The 17206-nt window shown below is 41.2% G+C and overlaps 1 protein-coding gene across 8 annotated transcripts in view; it reads left to right on the top strand.

Moving 5' to 3' along the window:
* Positions 1-17206, top strand: part of AGPAT4 (1-acylglycerol-3-phosphate O-acyltransferase 4) — a 64271-nt gene that overhangs the window by 40423 nt on the left and 6642 nt on the right. For all 8 annotated transcript variants that reach the window (XR_008329590.1, XR_008329588.1, XR_008329589.1 and 5 more), the window contains 6 exons: positions 3452-3621; positions 4246-4407; positions 5960-6113; positions 9374-9476; positions 9701-9776; positions 11876-12074. Coding sequence is in view for 5 of the 8 variants with exons in the window: in XM_053382344.1 (XP_053238319.1) it covers positions 3452-3621; positions 4246-4407; positions 5960-6113; positions 9374-9476; positions 9701-9776; positions 11876-12074 (864 nt within the window). In the remaining 3 variants the exon portion in view is untranslated. The remainder of the gene's footprint in view (positions 1-3451; positions 3622-4245; positions 4408-5959; positions 6114-9373; positions 9477-9700; positions 9777-11875; positions 12075-17206) is intronic.

Here is a 17206-nt window from a genome sequence, read left to right as displayed (position 1 = left end):
CACATGCATTTTGTTTTTTAATTGCTCTGCATTACGTCCCTTGTTTGAAACACTAGCCATGCCCAGGAACTACATGTGATGAGGATTACTTGGGAGGAGTACAGGGAATACAACCTTCATCATATTTTCTGCCCTTCATGAGAATGAGGCTGAGGGTCTGAAGCGGTGAGCCTCAGTTAACAGTTAAAGACTTTGAGGCAGACAAATCCAGGGAGAGCTGTTATATTTAATTAATTAATTAATTAATTAATTAATTAACCTACATACCACTCTTCAACAGAAAATATCAAGGTGGTTTTATAATAAAATATTTATTCTTTTTAAAAAACAACAACATTCAAAGCAGTGGCAGCTTTTCTTTTTTGTGGATGGTATACAAAATGGAATTTTTGGCTATGACAGCATCTTCCCTTGTTCTTGTTCCATTTTTTGTAACTTCTCTTTCACTGTGTTCAAAATATTCACCTCAATACCTGGAGTGTGGGGGTGATGGTAGCTTGTACGACACACATGCTAATAAACCAGTAGAATGCAAGTTTAAAATGCAACATGAGGAGCAAAGCCACCAGGTAAGTAAACAGATAAATCTGAATCCCTTAATTCTGAGACCTGAATCATTCATGGTACTAAATTTGTGTCTGTTCAAATAAAAAGTCTTCTAAATTTTGGCATAATGGAGTATGTGGGCTTCCTGTTTATGGTACCCACTTTCTTTTGCTCCCCCCTTCTGAAGAAGCTTGAGTACAGAGAGTGCTGTTTACAGAAGGATAATTATGCAATCATTTTACTATTCTGCAGAGTAACACCTGATTTAAATGTCATTTTTTTCAAGTGCACTTGAGAGAACTATTTTAAGCTTCAGTCGGGGTTGATATTCTACGTGGCTTTAATCCTTAGTAGGGGAAATGCTTTTTGTTTTACTTTTTTGCATTCACGGTTGTTTCAGGCACTAAAATCAAATGTTGTTTGAAGTTTCTGTATCCAAGTTCTGAAGAAGGCGATTCGTGCTGACTCTTGACAGTGTATATTTTCATGTCTGAACACTCTTTTAATACATTTTTAAAATATGTACCAAAATATTAAATATCTATAGTAGGCTGATGGCAAACGTCCCTTTCTTGGGAAAGAAGCTTGAGGGAAGTCATGGGCAACCAGATCCAAGCACTCTTAGATGCAGCTAATTTTTCTAGATCTGCTTCTTTTGGTCTGGTTTTGGCAGTGAGGGGGAAAAACCATTTGTTGCCTAGTGGGATTCCTTCTATCAGGAGAAAGATGTGGGGAAGGTGACCCTTTTGATCTCTCCTTGATCTTTTAGTGGTTTCTGATACAATTGATCTTCATATCCATCAGGAACAGTTGTCTGAGGCGGCAGTACTGCATTGCAATGGTTCCATTTATACCTGGATGCCTGTCTCCAAAAAAATGTGCTGGGGGATTTCTGCTTGACCCCATGGCGTTTGCATTTTTGGGTTCCATCTTCATCCCCCATGCTTTTTAGCATTAAATAAGTAAGCTAGATCAGCTAGGGACTTGGAGTCTGTTGTCATCAGTATGCAATTGGCACACTGCTCTTCCTGCTTCATCTCTCCAAAAGTTTAGTGTGAAATGTAAAGGAGAAGGTTTTAGGTAGGTGGGGTTAATTTTTTTCCCCTTGCTCTGCCAAGTTCTGAAGTTCAACTGAGATTCTAATAAGTTGCTATTCCTGCTTCATATATCCATTCCCGCCTCCCTTTCTTCTTTCTGGTATATATGTAGGGACGCGGGTGGTGCTGTGGGTTTAACCACTGAGGCTAGTGCTTGCCGATTAGAAGGTTGGTGGTTTGAATCCCCGTGACGGGGTGAGCTCCCTTTGCTCAGTCCCTGCTCCTGCCAACCTAGCAGTTCGAAAGCACGTCAAAGTGCAAGTAGATAAATAGGTACCGCTCCAGTGGGACGGTAAATGGCGTTTCCGTGCGCTGCTCTGGTTCGCCAGAAGCGGCTTAGTCATGCTGGCCACATGACCTGAAAGCTGTCTGCGGACAAACGCCAGCTCCCTCAGCCAGTAAAGCGAGATGAGCGCCACAACCCCAGAGTGGTCCGCGACTGGACCTAACAGTCAGGGGTCCTTTTACCTTGTATGTATGTATGTATGTATGTATGTATGTATGTATGTGTTTTTTATATACTGTCCTATACCCGGAGGTCTCAGGGCGGTTCACACAACAAAATCAGAATATCACAAAATATATAATAAAAATTAAAAACAACCCAATAACCCCCTCCAAATCACCACATTTTAAAAGAGCCATTTTGTTAACCATTTCGAACTAAGTTCATCTTGGAGAACCATAACTGTGGGGTGGGGGACAAAAGCAACAGGCAGGGGAATGAGTCCCCCCCCTTTTAAATTGTCCCACCTCCACAAAAAACACATTTAAATTATGTGGTACAACCGTTGTTTGGGATACAGGTCTATTTACCCCTTAAATTTTATAATTCACTTAGGATAAGAAATACTTTTGTTCTGGGAAAAAATCAAAGAGTTAGGTTATTTTAAAAATAAATAAATTGAGTGGCACTGACAGTAGTACGATAGCAGTTTTAGCTCAAAAGCTTTTAAGCTGTTCTTGCCTGAAGGCGTGTTTTCCCCCCATGGGAATGTATTGCAGCAGATCAGTTCCTAGTTTCCTTGCTTGTCAGCTGTCTCCCTTCCTGAGATCTGTCTTCTGTTCCACACTATTCACAGTAATATAAAAGGGTAGGTAAAAAATAAAAGAACCCCGCAGAAAACTAAATCCAGGGCCTCAGTTGGTTAGAGTGTGACGCTGAAAACACCAGGGTCCTGGGGGGTTGGATCCCTGTAGAGTGCTACCTTGGGTTAAGTACTTAATTCGTTCTGGAGGTCCGTTCTTAACCTGAAACTGTTCTTAACCTGAAGCACCACTTTACCTAATGGGGCCTCCTGTTGCTGCCGCACCGCCGGAGCACGATTTCTGTTCTCATTCTGAAGCAAAGTTCTTAACCCGAGGTAATATTTATGAGTTAGCGGAGTCTGTAACCTGAAGCGTCTGTAACCTGAAGTGTATGTAACCCGAGGTATCACTGTATATTCCTGCATATTCCTGCATTGCAGGGGGTTGAACTACATGAACCTCTGGGTCCCTTCCAGCTCTACAATTCTATGATTCTATGACCTAAGTCCTTCGTCCAGTGCTTTTAAAGGGATATAATGATCTCTATGTTTCCTACAACCAGGCCCTCTTTGTGTATAATTGTATTTGGTTTGTTGGTGCTTCAGGATTCTGCTTAGACAATTATTATCCATTTTCACCATGGGCTGCTTTGGTAGGAAGGGCAGGATATAAATATAAGAAATAAATAAATATGTTCTGAGGAATCAAGAATGAATGCTCTAACAAAACCTCTGGTTATGTTATAAATGTGTATTCGTTGATTTGTTTGTTCGTTCCAGAATTGGTGATGTTGCTGGAATGGTGGTCGGGCACAATTTGTACACTCTACACGGATCCCCAGAATTATGAAAAGTACGGGACAGAGAATGCCATAGTAATCCTTAATCACAACTTTGAAATTGACTTTCTCTGTAGCTGGAACTTTTGCGAAAGATTTGGAGTCTTAGGGGTGAGTCTTGACTAGTATTTCAACCAATTGCCCTTTACAGGAACTCTATGAAGCAAATCGGAGGTCACTTAGATTTTGGGTTGTGCCTTTGTGCATCTTCTTTTTTTAAATTGGCACTTTTATAACTTTCCTTTTTATTGGCTTGGAAGAGTAGAACTAGCTGAAGAAGAGGATGAGCTCAATGTTGCATGGTGGTATATCACAGGTTATGCGGACCTGATAGATATATATATCAAACCTACCAATCAGTTGTATACTGTGGCCAGCTAAGTGCTTGACTATCCCCTGTTTGAGTAATCTCAAGCAAGAAACAAAACCAAGATATTTATCCCCTTCTTCATAAGATGCTGTACTTGGTTGGTGGACTTGTGAACAAGTTGCATGTCCCTGCTTTGTAATAGTAATGATTAATTCAAAGCACAGCGACCTGGGTGTTGTCTGGCTGAGGGCATTTGGAGCACATTGCTGCAATGTTATTCCAGTGATTCGCTCTCTTCAAAGGGATGCATGAATGTATATAAAAAAGTGTACAGGTGTCTCTTTAATTATCCCTCCTCTTGTTACAGATATCTTGCCTTTTATTTAAATAAACTATTCTCTTCTGCCTTTTCTTCCGTTTTTCAGAGTTCCAAAGTACTTGCAAAGAAAGAGCTTGCTTCTATGCCAATCATTGGCTGGATGTGGTACTTCCTTGAGATAGTTTTCTGCACGCGAAAGTGGGAGGAAGATCGGAAAAATGTCGTGCAAGCCCTACTCAATCTCCGGGATTATCCTGAAAACTTCTGGGTAAAACACTTGGCAGTAGAGTAGAAAACATATATTTTCAGGAGGCACAAAAACCATTAAAATGTGATAACTCTGAATTTGGAACATAAATACTCTTTTGCCCTTTTTCAGGGAACCCCTTCCACACCAGCTGATTTGCCAAAGAACTCCATCATTTTAGAGGCTTGTGTGGTTGTTGTAGGACAAGGGTGGCCAACAGGAGACCTGTAGGCTGTATCTGGCCTGTACTTTAGCTTTCTCCAGTCCCCTCCACCATTTTGGGCTGGCAAGCTGCCACTATGCACTTGACAGGCACCAAATAGGTGAACTCTCATTTGCAGCTTAGAATGGCGCTTGTCAGGTGAGCAGCAGTCCTGATTTTTTAGTTTGCTTTTCTTTTTGGCTGGGCAGTGCAGTGCAGTGCAGCTGCCCAAGAGATTTTGCATAGGAAGTGATCCTGGATGGATCAAAAGGAGCATGAGAGCATCCTATCAGAAGGAACATTTCCCATAAGGAAATGGAAACCTGCTTTAGAGACCTCTTCAGTGACACCTTTGTGAAGGAGTGGAACATGGTTCTCCTGTGCTCTTCTTCGTTTTTGGCTTGAAGTTAGACCCTTATGTTAGGGACGCGGGTGGCGTTGTGTGTTAAACCACAGAGCCTAGGGCTTGCCGATCCCGTTGCTTGGTCCCTGCTCCTGCCAACCTTTCAGTTTGAAAGCACGTCAAAGTACAAGTAGATAAATAGGTAACGCTCCAGCGGGAAGGTAAACGGCATTTCCGTGTGCTGCTCTGGTTCTCCAGAAGCGGCTTAGTCCTGCTGGCCACATGACCCGGAAGCTGTACGCCGGCTCCCTCAGCCAATAAAGCGAGATGAGCACCGCAACCCCAGAGTCGGTCACGACTGGACCTAATGATCAGGGGTCCCTTTACCTTTAGACCCTCATGTTATCCCTGGGAGGTGGGGAAGATTGCCTGGGGAAGATCTGTTCCTCCAAAGTTGAAGACATTAGTCACCCCTCTTTTATACAGTCCACATGAAGCATCTTCCAGTTCTCTTTGGCCTCACTTGAAGGGAGGGCTGAGCTCTAGAGATGAATAGGTGGCATGTTCTGCTGTGGTCTTGGGGAAGCTCATTCCTACGAAGCTAGTATTTGCCTCTGGAAGCAAATACCCCCAGTGATACCGAGCTATTCTGTGGCAAGCTATTTAAGACAGATACCAGATTTGGCAGATAGTTGGAAAGAGCATTGTGGTATGCATAAGAGCCATGTGAGTCATCCGTGCTTCTACACTCATGCTGCGTAACGCACTTTGCAGCCTGATGCACCTTTCTTAGTGGCTAGGCTTTCTCCTAATGCCTTTGGAGACAGCTGCACTTTTGTGATTTATCTGAAATGCTGCATTAACATATTGCATCAGCAGTAGTCATTTGATTTCATCTGTGTAAACTGTCCACTGGTATACAACAAAATGTAATGAATTCGTTGCAGGGTTTTGTTGTTATTTCTTTAGTCGGTTTATCTTCCTTATCAAGCTCTTTTGTGGTATATGTATATATATTTCTTTTTCAGTTTCTGATTCACTGTGAAGGCACCAGGTTCACAGAGCAAAAACACAAAATCAGCATGCAGGTAGCTGAAGCCAAAGGCCTACCCAAGCTCAAATATCACCTGCTGCCACGGACAAAGGGATTTGCTGTCACCGTCCAGTGTTTGAGAAATGTAGGTAAGGAATTGCACAAGGAAAAGTTTCCAAGATATTATTTTGAAATCTTTTTTCAGAGTTATCTGCATACTGCAACTAAATAAGCATCTAAACTAAAACAGAAGCAGCAGTTGCCACTGGTTCACATCAGCCACTAAATTAGACCAACAGTTTTTCTGCAAAGGCTTAATGGCAGTTCTGCTTACTCATGATAATTTACTCGTGATAATTTCAAAATAACGCTACTTCCCTTCCGTCAAATCCTTCCTCCAAATGGCTGCATTCTAACCATGGTATTTTGGCTTAATAACTGGAGACATGAACAAGACATGACTGCATATGAAGCTCCTTCATCCTTTCCTTTGCAGCTGGAGCAAACAAGCCAGGAAGTCTTCCATCCACCAGTTTACCAAGTCAGGATATTAAATCATGGTTTGAGGTTGGCTAAATATTCTGGCTTGTTCTGAAGCTTCTTAACCATGCCCTCCCAGGTCAAATGAACCAGGAATTGTAGTTAACAGAAGATTTCCTGGTTTAATTGCTCTTGCTAGGAGGGAGGAAAGAAAGATTATGTTTGTTCATTGTGTGGTTTTTAAAGCTGAGACATGATCATCCAAATGAACCCACAGTTCCCATGACTTTTTTCTCTAGACGGGATAGTTATCTATGTGTTAACAGTGAGAAAGTTATAGGTTACCTTTTTGGCTCAAAACAGTGTCAACTGTCAAGGGGATTTTAAAAATCTAAACTATTTGGGGGATGTTATTTTAAATTTTGATAATTTTGCAAAATTGATATGTTTTAACTTACTCTTGGGTTTTCTTTTTGTGATTTGTATTGTAATGCAGATAGGTGACTACAGCTCCCATCCGCCCCAACAATCATGGTCAATGGCCATGGATGTTGGGATTTGTTTTTCAGCAACATCCAGGAGGCCATAGGTTTTCCACACCTGCCAGACCTCATAGCCAACTGAAAAGAAGTCCCATAATCCTTTGCCCCTTCCTTCCCTTTTGTCCTAATTTCAGTTTGGTTGTCCAAAATCTTTTTTTGCTTGCTGGCACAAAGGTACTGCATGAACTCTCCAGTTTACATTTCCTTGCTTTATGTGTTGTCCTTTAGCACAATATATGTGAGAAGCATTTTCCCAGCTAAATAGACTGCTATTAGATGCCCTGAAGTAATAGCATATAGCGTTATAAAGAAGCTTATTGGTCCATCATTTCCTGACCTGTACTTTTCTTTTTCTTTTTGGGATGTATATCTATTAAGATTTGAATTTCTTCCAGAGCTCTCTGATTTGTTTTCTTTAAAAAAAAATTCATTTCAAAGGGAAGAGGTGCTTAGGACCCTTTCCTGCCCTCATATTTATGCCATACAACTTCAAATGATTCAGTGGTTTTTGTTGGACAAGCAAAAATAAGCCCATTTGGGTTGTAACATCAGTGTAGGGAGGGATATGTGTGGTTTTGCATTGTTCAATTTTTTAAATACACACACACACACACACACACACACATTTTTTGTATACTGACCTATTACAGTTGGTCCAAGCAAGATTGCTGTGAAAGGTAAATTACTCAAAATATTTAGGAGTTTGGCTGCTCCTGGTGAGAAAATATCAGCAGATGGAAAATATTTCCATCCTGAATGAAATGTTCAGCAAAAATCCAGATAGTTAAGAGTTAAAAGATCAATGACAAATAGGGCTGTGGTGCCAGAATGATATGAGCTGACAAGCTTAATTGTGGATCATTAGCTCTACTTACTTTCAGCCAAACAAGCACTACAGTTCTCTCCTTTCAGAGGACCATTTTAATTGGTGTATAAAGCTCTCTGCACTTTCCTTAGATCTCTAATTCAATTTGTCAGTTCATCTTGTATCGCGGACTTGCACGCTACTGTTGTAGCAGTTACTGGCTTACCCTTCACTTCCAGAAAGTGAAAGCACAACCTGTAGAGGCCATTTTTCATCTTCATTTTACTCGCAGCAGTTTAGGTCTGCCGGAATTCTGGAGCTGCAGTCCTTTCCCTACATTCACATGATCAGCCTTCGGAATGGGAGTGAGATTGTTAACTGACAATGTGCTCTAAACAAGATGCCACCTTCTTTTCTTCCTATCTTCTGCCATTCTCCCAGGCAGCTGTATATGCCTGCAAAAGGGATGCAAGACATAGCATGCTTCTTATTGCTAAAACAGTCTTTGAATTTGTTTGAAATGAACTGGAATATTTCCCGTCTTCTGACTCTGTAAGATTTTTGGACAACCAGATAGTTTAACTGAAAACCGGCTATTTATTATTTCAGGTTTTTATGCACCGTTTAATCAGTAGCTTTTATAATAGCACAAAACAATAAAAACATAATAAAACCAAACAGGAACCTGTACATCACCTTAGGCTTTTAGCCTGCTGGAATTAGAGAGTCTGAGTGTAGCCAGGAGTGGGCCTGTCTGATCTCAGTTTGGCAGAAGTTCCACCGTTTTGAATACTAAGTATATTGCAGGAGAAGGGACAGGAAATCCCATGTTTTCCTAGGATGCTCTCATGGAATGCTCTTGCCTCGCTCTGCGGGACAAGAACCTGGAAAACATATGCGTGTTTGTGCATGTGTATCTGGTGCACCTTAGGAGCTTGTGTGTGTGTGTGTGCGCGTGCGCATTTGTCAATAACTATCCACCTTTTGCCTCCCTTGGCTGGGTGTTTGCAGGACATGGTGTGCTGCTGTATCCATTGCACCTAGTTGCTGAGGTGCCCCCTCCACCCTCAGGAGAGGGTTTGCAGGTGGTTGCATCTGTTGTGTTAGGCACCAAGCCTTTCTCCTGTCTTCAGCCATCTGCTACTGCAGACGTCACACCACACACTGGGTTGCCGCTTCTTTAAAATGTCTCATGTGGCAGATCCAACATCCTGGAGAGCCGGGTGTTGGTTTGCTCCAGCCACACACTGGTCAAGATATTACCATGTGCCTTCCTACAGCTCTCACACTCATTTGCTATGTGTAATTTGTGGTTCCGGATCTGATTTGAGCTCTAATTTGTTTTTTGATAGGCAGCTCACTTTCTTTCCTACCTCTGAGTGTCCTTCCCTATCAGTTGTTGTAGTATGTATTTTTAAAAGTAAATACATAATAAACCACCGTCTCTGCCTATAGCAGGTGATTATTTTCCACCGTTGGATGGAGGCAGGGGACTTGGGATGCTCCCTGAGATAGCGCAGTAGTGCTAAAAATCAGTCTGTGACAGCAATCATAGCGTGTGGTGTCTTCTCTTCCTCTGTAGTTTCAGCCGTGTATGATTCTACACTGAACTTTAGAAATAATGAGAATCCAACTTTGCTGGGAGTTTTAAATGGGAAAAAATACCAGGCAGATTTATATGTAAGGTAAGTATATTCACTTTGCCTTCCTTAATATACTTAACCCAAACAGTTGATTGTACAAGTTGTATCAGCTAATACATTTTGATGCACTCTTGACTCGATTGCATATGGCTTTAGATTGGAATTTGTACACATTTGCCCACTTCTAATTTAATAATTGTTGGTTTTAATTATATAGCAAATGCTGGCAAGCGGTTTTCTCTTTCTCTCCTCTTTATCCTTTGTAGGCGGATTCCATTAGAGGAAATCCCAGAAGATGAGCAGGAATGTTCTAAATGGCTTCACAAACTCTATCAAGAGAAGGTTGGTTTATTATTCAGCAGCTCTTCGGATGATAAAAGGCTCTACATGGATTTTCAGCCTCTTTGCAGACAGTCTCCTGCAGTAGTTGTATTTCCTAATGCATTTTAAACAGCAAAAACTCTCTGCATCTGTGTTGGTGTAGCCAGTTGCAAAAGGAAGACAGGGCTCCTGCACCTTTAATGATGCAGAAGAAAGGATATCAGCAGCAAGCTACACCTGCGGAAATACTCTCTTCTACTCCACTATTAAAAGTTGGAGAAGCCCTGTTCTCTTTTGAATCTGGTCACCCTAATTTGTGTTTAGAAATCGAGGAGGAGGCAAGGCAGGGGAGACACACACACACACCCTGTGCAACAGAGCATAAGTCTGCTGCTTTCTTTCTGCTACTAGGACTTTAATTATTGTGCTCTGCCATGAACAATGCACAAGATAATGGCATGCAGTACCTTTTTAACCTCCCCCAAACCCTCTCCCCATTTCAAATCTACCATCCATTAGTTTGAATTAATCTGTATATTTGAACAATTGGCTGATAGTGCTTCAAGCTGATTAGATATTGTTAAGCTATTGTGCTACAAAGAGAGGAATTGTTACTCTGAATCCACTCAAGGCCCATCGAGTCCAGCTTTTTTGTTTTCAAAAGAAGCCAGCCTAATGCCTCTAGATGCTCACAAGTCTAGAATGATGTTGATGTTCTTCCCATGTAGTTTGTTCCCGATACCTGGAGGATGAGATTCTCAAATGTTTAACTCTCCCTGAACGTACAAAGGAAGTCACATCTTCAAAATCCTCCATAATTTGCATATTCCTTCTGTGCCTTTTTGGAAGGAAAAATACATACTTCTGGATTTCATTGATTTATATGCTTTATTAAGTGTTTTAGAACACTTCCAACAACACAAAATGATGATAACCAGGAAGGAAGGGGTGGGTAGGTTCTTGCTCACACAATAAAGGGGGGAAGCTGGCATGAGGTTGCCCAGTAGAAGGTCTAAAAGCGTGGAATATGTTCAAATTGTGATCACTGTAATGGATAGAAATAAACATGCAATGTATTTCATCAGTGGTACATAAAAAAAAGGAAGAGTCACTTTCTGGCAGAAAGCCCCCCCCCCCACTAAATAAATGGAAAAGACAAATTTCCCTGTGAAGCTGAATCTAAGAAGAATGTATTATAGAGGTGCTGACAGACTTGATTAGATCTCTGGATTATATCTCATTTCCTTGCTTCATCAAAACCAATTTGGCAACGAGCAATTTCTCATAGTTGGCAGCTAGAAACAACCCTCAGGCCTCTTATGTGTCTTTCCCAAAAATACATATTATCTGATCTGAATAATCTAAAGTAACGTAAGCAGCAGAACTTCCCCAAATGGGTTGTTTTGTTCCCCAGAAACTTAAGTGCATAAATCAATTCCCAAATTATTAAAATTAGAAAGTGACACAAGTGCAGTAGGTGAAGGATTTGTTTATGTGTACTACCCCCCCCCATATGTTTATTGCTTGGTTTGTAGAGGAACTAGAAACTAACTATGTTGATGTTGCAAAATGTTACACCAAGATCAGTAAATATTCTTCTCTTTTGATTATAAATCTCTTAGAGATAAGGGCTCATTAAAACTGCAGAGTTGGTGACTGATAAACTAAGAGCGGGGAACAGGCAAGCTTGTTGCCTCTGTCATATTCCTCCACAATGTCCACCAAGAGATCAGAGGTGATCAAACCTTCTGCAGGAGCCAATTGGAATCCAAAGGATGGCTATGTGCATGTCTATGTATCTGTTCCTTGGACCTCTGCTGCTCAGCACAGCAGTTTCTATAGCAGCAGCATTTAAAACTGCACAGTAGCTTATTAGTGGGATCCATTTCAGAGAAAAGGGAATTCAAAGCTTAGGTCGCATGTGTGGTTCTCTCCCTGTGCACATATCGTTTCTTGGGTTCCTGTGCTAAGGTAGAAGTGAGTGACAGTGTGGCAAAAATAGTTACTAAGGTGAACAAGGAGATTTGCTACACCTGGCTGGAGACTCGGTGGAGACTCGGAGGGGATGGGCATGCTCTGGGCCCCTTGACGTCTTCTCTCTCCTCCTTTGCCCTAACCAGGATTCTTTTCAAGAGGAATACTACAGAACAGGAGCCTATCCTGGCACTCCCATAGTGCCACCTCGGCGGCCGTGGACTCTATTGAATTGGCTCTTCTGGGCCATATTGTTGCTATATCCTTTGTTCAAGCTGTTCATCAACATGATCAGCAGCGGCTCCTCGCTGACTCTGGCAACGTTTGCCTTTGTTTTCATTGCAGGTGAGCCGTGGTTTGCAACCTTAAGGCTGCCTCTAGAAATAATATTTTGAGGAAACGGGTCCTTTTTCCATTCTAATTTTCTTGAGCATTTGTTCATCAATTAGATGTTTGCTTGCGCATTTAGGTCTGATGGGGTGGGGGAGGAATTTTGTGTACCGGTTGCCCCCAGTAGACCACTCTAGAGGCAGTGCTGGAATTCAGCTGAGTGACATTTTGCTGTGCTATCACTGAAACTTAATCTTATTTCTCTCTCTCTCTGAATTAATATTGCTTTTTAAAGTCTGCAGAACTCAACTGAAAAATACCCGTGAGTAAAGACACTGAAGAACTTCTCATTTCTCTTCCAGTCAGGGAGCAAAATGGAAAGAAATGTACTGAAGTTAGCAAGTTTTCAAATGCACTTTTCCAACAATGAACTGAGCTAATCTTGTCTTTTTCTTTCCTTTCTGTGATGGTAGCTTGATCTGTCCAAACAAATAACCAATATATCAAATGTCTGGGCACATGTCCACTTGACATTTCAATCCTGTCTGATAGTTAAGCTTCATATTTGCAAAAGAAAAGTAAGATTTTAGAAAGGGCAATATGGGGAAAACGAATGTCAGGATTGTGCCTATTATTTCGGAATTGAAGAGTCTCAGAATGGCTGAGTCGGTCCGAAGACTGTTAGCAGATGCTCATTATCAGATTCTGAATTCTTGCAATTTTGTATTGAACTGTATTAGTCAGCTCTGGGTTTATCTACTAAACCCAACATCAAGATAGCAAAACTCTGGTTTTGCAATTTCTGCGGAACAGTTACTAACCAGATTACATATATCTGACAGGGATTAACAGATTACAATAACAGAAGTGTCTTTTCTTCAGCAGCACGAATAATTTTGTAGAATGTTTACTTAAAGGTGCTTTGTGAATGGTGGAGCAGCCTCTTAAAACAGAGTGTGTGTTGTAGCCAGTACCCACCAAGTCTGCAGCATATAGTGAACAGGCTTCCTCTTTCTGCACCACACCACTCCAGAATATTTGCTCATGAAACTTGCTTCAGTTTTGTCAAACCAGAGGTTTCAGGACTGAAGAGCACCATGTCTTTCTATGCTAATGTGTTCAGGTAAGCCACCCAGCATAATTCAAAAGCATCCTGTGTGAAATCAGAGAATGTTTTCTCTTGCCTGTAATGAATTCTCTTTTTCAAGCTACCTTTCCCCCCTCTTACATTCTCTTGGTGTCCTGATCCAATCAGCTTATACAATATTTGGCATTCTCAGCATCTAACAGAAGAAAATAGTTGGTATTCTGTATTAAATCAGAGTAGTAGTACTGCAACGTCTCGGGTATGACTGAGATGACCCTGAAGCTTCCTGTTGCTGTTGTTGTCATATATTTCTTTATACCCCACCTTTTCCCCTAAAGGGACTTCTTGTTGGCAAGTGCTTGCTGGCCAGTCAGTGTATGAAGACCATGCTCTGTTTTGTGCTTGTGTTCGGATATGACTCGTATGGCTTATCGATTAAACCCAGAGTTCATCTAGATTCAAGAGCTCTCGTTTAACCCTATCAGTCAGATTGCGTAGCTCGATTGGATTAACAGATTCAAAAACCAAGTGTAATGTAATATTTTTGGACTAGGATAATACAGTGAGGAAGGGTTCGCCCTGTCTTTAACCTTATAGTCTGGGCTCTAGAAGGCTGCAATGTAAACTATATCTTTCATATAGTTTACACACAACTGAAACAAATGGCACCAGAGCAGCCCAAATTATGTGCCAACTGCATACATTAAGTAAGACTATTTGGTTGGTTTGCAGTCTCGCTTTGCTCATAAAGTGTGTGGTGAGAGAACACTGCAGCAAACAGGAACATTGGCTACTGGAAATCCATTCTCAAGCCTGTCTTGCAATCGTAGCACATAGAAACATCCCCCCTTTTTTAAGGGGGGAGAAACACCTGATACCAGTTGTTGGGTCTTACACAGAATATATACAGCCTTACTTTCAATTGCAGGTGCATGGATTGTGTGCTTTCTTCCTTAAAAAGCCTTCAAAATTGGCCCCAGTATTAACAGTTAGGACATAGAAAAATCAGAGGGGCAGGTAGAAGTCACTGCCTAAGACAGTGCAGAGGAACAGGGCAGAGAGACTTGCTGCCAGTCAGAGATGTGGCTGGGCATTTTTCTCCCCTGCCGGGATTGCACTGGTAGTGGTCATGGCAAATCATCTGCTGCAAGCAGAAAATGCAGCTTTGCACATTGTATGCTCAGCCCACGATTGAATAACTAGGCAGTGTGGTGTCCTGACACATGTGCTTACGCAAAGCAATTTAGAGGAGCAATTCAGTTAGCACAGGTGCTGTCTTATCTGGACTAAAAGGGGAAAGAACATTCAGACAGACCAGTGAATCAACCCCATGTAGTATAAGGGGACTCCTTTTATATGGAGTGCTGTTTTGGTGGCACGATTGTCATAATGACTGCAATAATTATAACCAAAAGTTTCACCTTTTCCCCCCCTTTTGAGATGGAAGCATCTATTGTTATTTGTTGATTTTTACCCTTTTTATGTTTTTATTCAAGAATGCATCCACAGTGGTTTTTTATTTTATTTTTTCAGGGTCCCAACAGTATTATGGTGCAGGATAGCTCAGCTGGTAGAGCATGAGACTCTTAATCTCAGGCTGAAGGGTTCGAGCCCTATGCTGGGCAAAAATATTTCTGCATTTGCAGAGGGACCCTCATGGTCCCTTCCAACTTTACAAGCCTGTGATTCTTTGACAGCTTAGCTCCCAGATACTCAGTGCCAGAAAGGGGCTATGTTGGGTTTTTAAGGTGGGTTCAATATGATGCTTTTGAATATTTAATGCTAATAACATTTGAGAAGTTGTGGAATGTTTCCAGCCCATAAATTTTACAGGCAAGAGAATTAGCCGATAATAAAAATAGCCTTGGGAAACAATGAGGTCCAATGTTGCACGACCACAATTATTATATAGCTTAGTGTGATGATGGTGGAGGCCACATTGATTGATTTTTGTAGTGGAAAAGGATATTTGGAATGTTCTTCAGGTTGTAATCATAATTCTGTGCGGATTGTAAGATTAAGGTTTTAAATGGAGAATGCTCTAAGATTTCAAACACTTCGATCTGCAGTAGATTACACCTAAACTATGCAAGAAATTGCTAGCTGGGCAATTACAAAAAGGAAATGTTTGTAGTTACTCATGTTGCATGTACTGCTGCATGTTTAGTGCATGTGGATTATCTGAAACTGACTTGAAAGTGTTGCCTGTTTAACTATCAAGCTACTGTAAATTTTCATCACTGGCTCTTAAATAACAAACTAGACAGAAATCCACATGGCTATATTAAATGTTAACCTGAAACTGCATGCATAATGTGAGAGGTCATCACACATGTTTCAAATACTCTGTAGTGAGAATTACATGTGAGAATTTCAGGACAGAGCAGCTTGTCACCAATTATGTTTTAAGTACTACTTGTTACTAGTGAGCGGAGATTGAATAGATGAGATGTGAAAGCACACAGTTACTTTTTGATTCTGGAAACGTAACCAGGTTATGTATACAACAGTAGATACCCCAACTTAGTCCTAAAGCCTTCCCCCAATTCACCACAGTGCATACACTCAAGCTCATTGATTAGAAAACTTTGCTGGGTTGTGGATTTTAATGAAAGCAGCTCCCTAAAGAGGGATTCTCATGTCACATTACTCTGGATTGATTTTAATTTGAATTAAAAATAATTTTATTTTCTCTAATCACAATTTTTCTCTTCTTTTGTTCATGGTTCCTGGAATTACCAATTTTGCTTCTGTTCTTTATATTAGTACGTGGGAAACACTGGGAAAGTCACAATAATGATCCAAGATTATTTATTTAATTTTACATTCAACACATACAGTGTTTTTTTTAAAAAAATAAGAAAGGGGGAAAGGTCTAGTATATCATTATAACGATTATTAACAGTTAATTACATTTTTTTTACCGTACTGTATTTTGTATAAACGAGTTCCAAATTTCATTATACTTGGCCATGCAATGTCTTAATGATCCATGTTAAAAACCAACCTTCTCCTCCTTCCCAAAGTGAAGGGCATTCCTGCTCAAATCTTAAGGAGTGATACCAAGCTGAATAGGAAATGTCTAAGGGTACGTAGCAGCAGGATAGTGTAACACATGCCTGGGCTTTACATTAGTCCTGCTTCTGTTTTGTGCCAGTCTTGTGTCCCTGTTTTATCTGGCTATGTAGTAGAATGGTGGCAGCTCCCTGGAGTGAGGGACCGGTTTTGGAAGCTGGTTAGCTGGTCCGTCTTTCTGAGAAGCCACCCCAAAGTAGTTCTGTGAATGGCAAATATGTTGGATCACCCAGCTCTCTCTGCTACCATGACAAACCACCTGAGCTCCACTAGATGGTATGACAGGGGGAAGCAGGGGGTTTAGGTTGCAATGTAAAGTAGGGCTGAAGAACCTGTGGCCTGCCCAATATTGGATTCCAGGTCCCATCAGTCACAGCCAGAACGGCTAATGTTCAAGGATGCGAGTCCAACATTTGCAGGGCCACATCTTCCTCATTCCTGATAAAAGAGGTGGATCAATTAAATGCATTTTATTTCCATAAGGCTTTGACAGGATCTCCTGCTTAATAGTAAACATGTTGCAGAGAAAGTTGCAGAAGCCATCTGGTGGCCAGCACAGGAATAGCCTCTTTCTAGGAAAACAGCTGCACAACTCAGTTTGAGTACATATGTGAATGGCAAGGGTAGATAGCTGCTATCAGGAAGAAAAAAAGTATATGTTCTGTCCAGTATATCAACCTGATTTTTATTTTCTGCATACCTGCCTATGAATTGGGTCATGTGTGCTTCTAGATTCCAGAAATACCTTTTCTTTGAAGTGAAGACTTCCTCTAATATCATGCACTCTGCCAATCAGTGACTGGGTATTTCTAGCCATTCAGTGTCCACGGTGGAGTGCTGAATGTCAACAGCATACTATTGGGTTTTAGATCAGGCATTATAGACTACGGGGGCCTTTAGTTCTGTGCCAATCCCTGAATTTGCTGGTGGACCCTTTTGTGGAGGGGGTAGGGTTTTCTCCCCCCTTCTCCTTCTGCGCCTCCCT

The sequence above is a fragment of the Podarcis raffonei genome, chromosome 3 (assembly GCF_027172205.1).
Source record: "Podarcis raffonei isolate rPodRaf1 chromosome 3, rPodRaf1.pri, whole genome shotgun sequence".
Lineage (NCBI taxonomy): Eukaryota > Metazoa > Chordata > Lepidosauria > Squamata > Lacertidae > Podarcis > Podarcis raffonei.
Note: the sequence above shows the minus strand (reverse complement) of the source record. Positions and strands in the feature narration are given on the sequence as shown.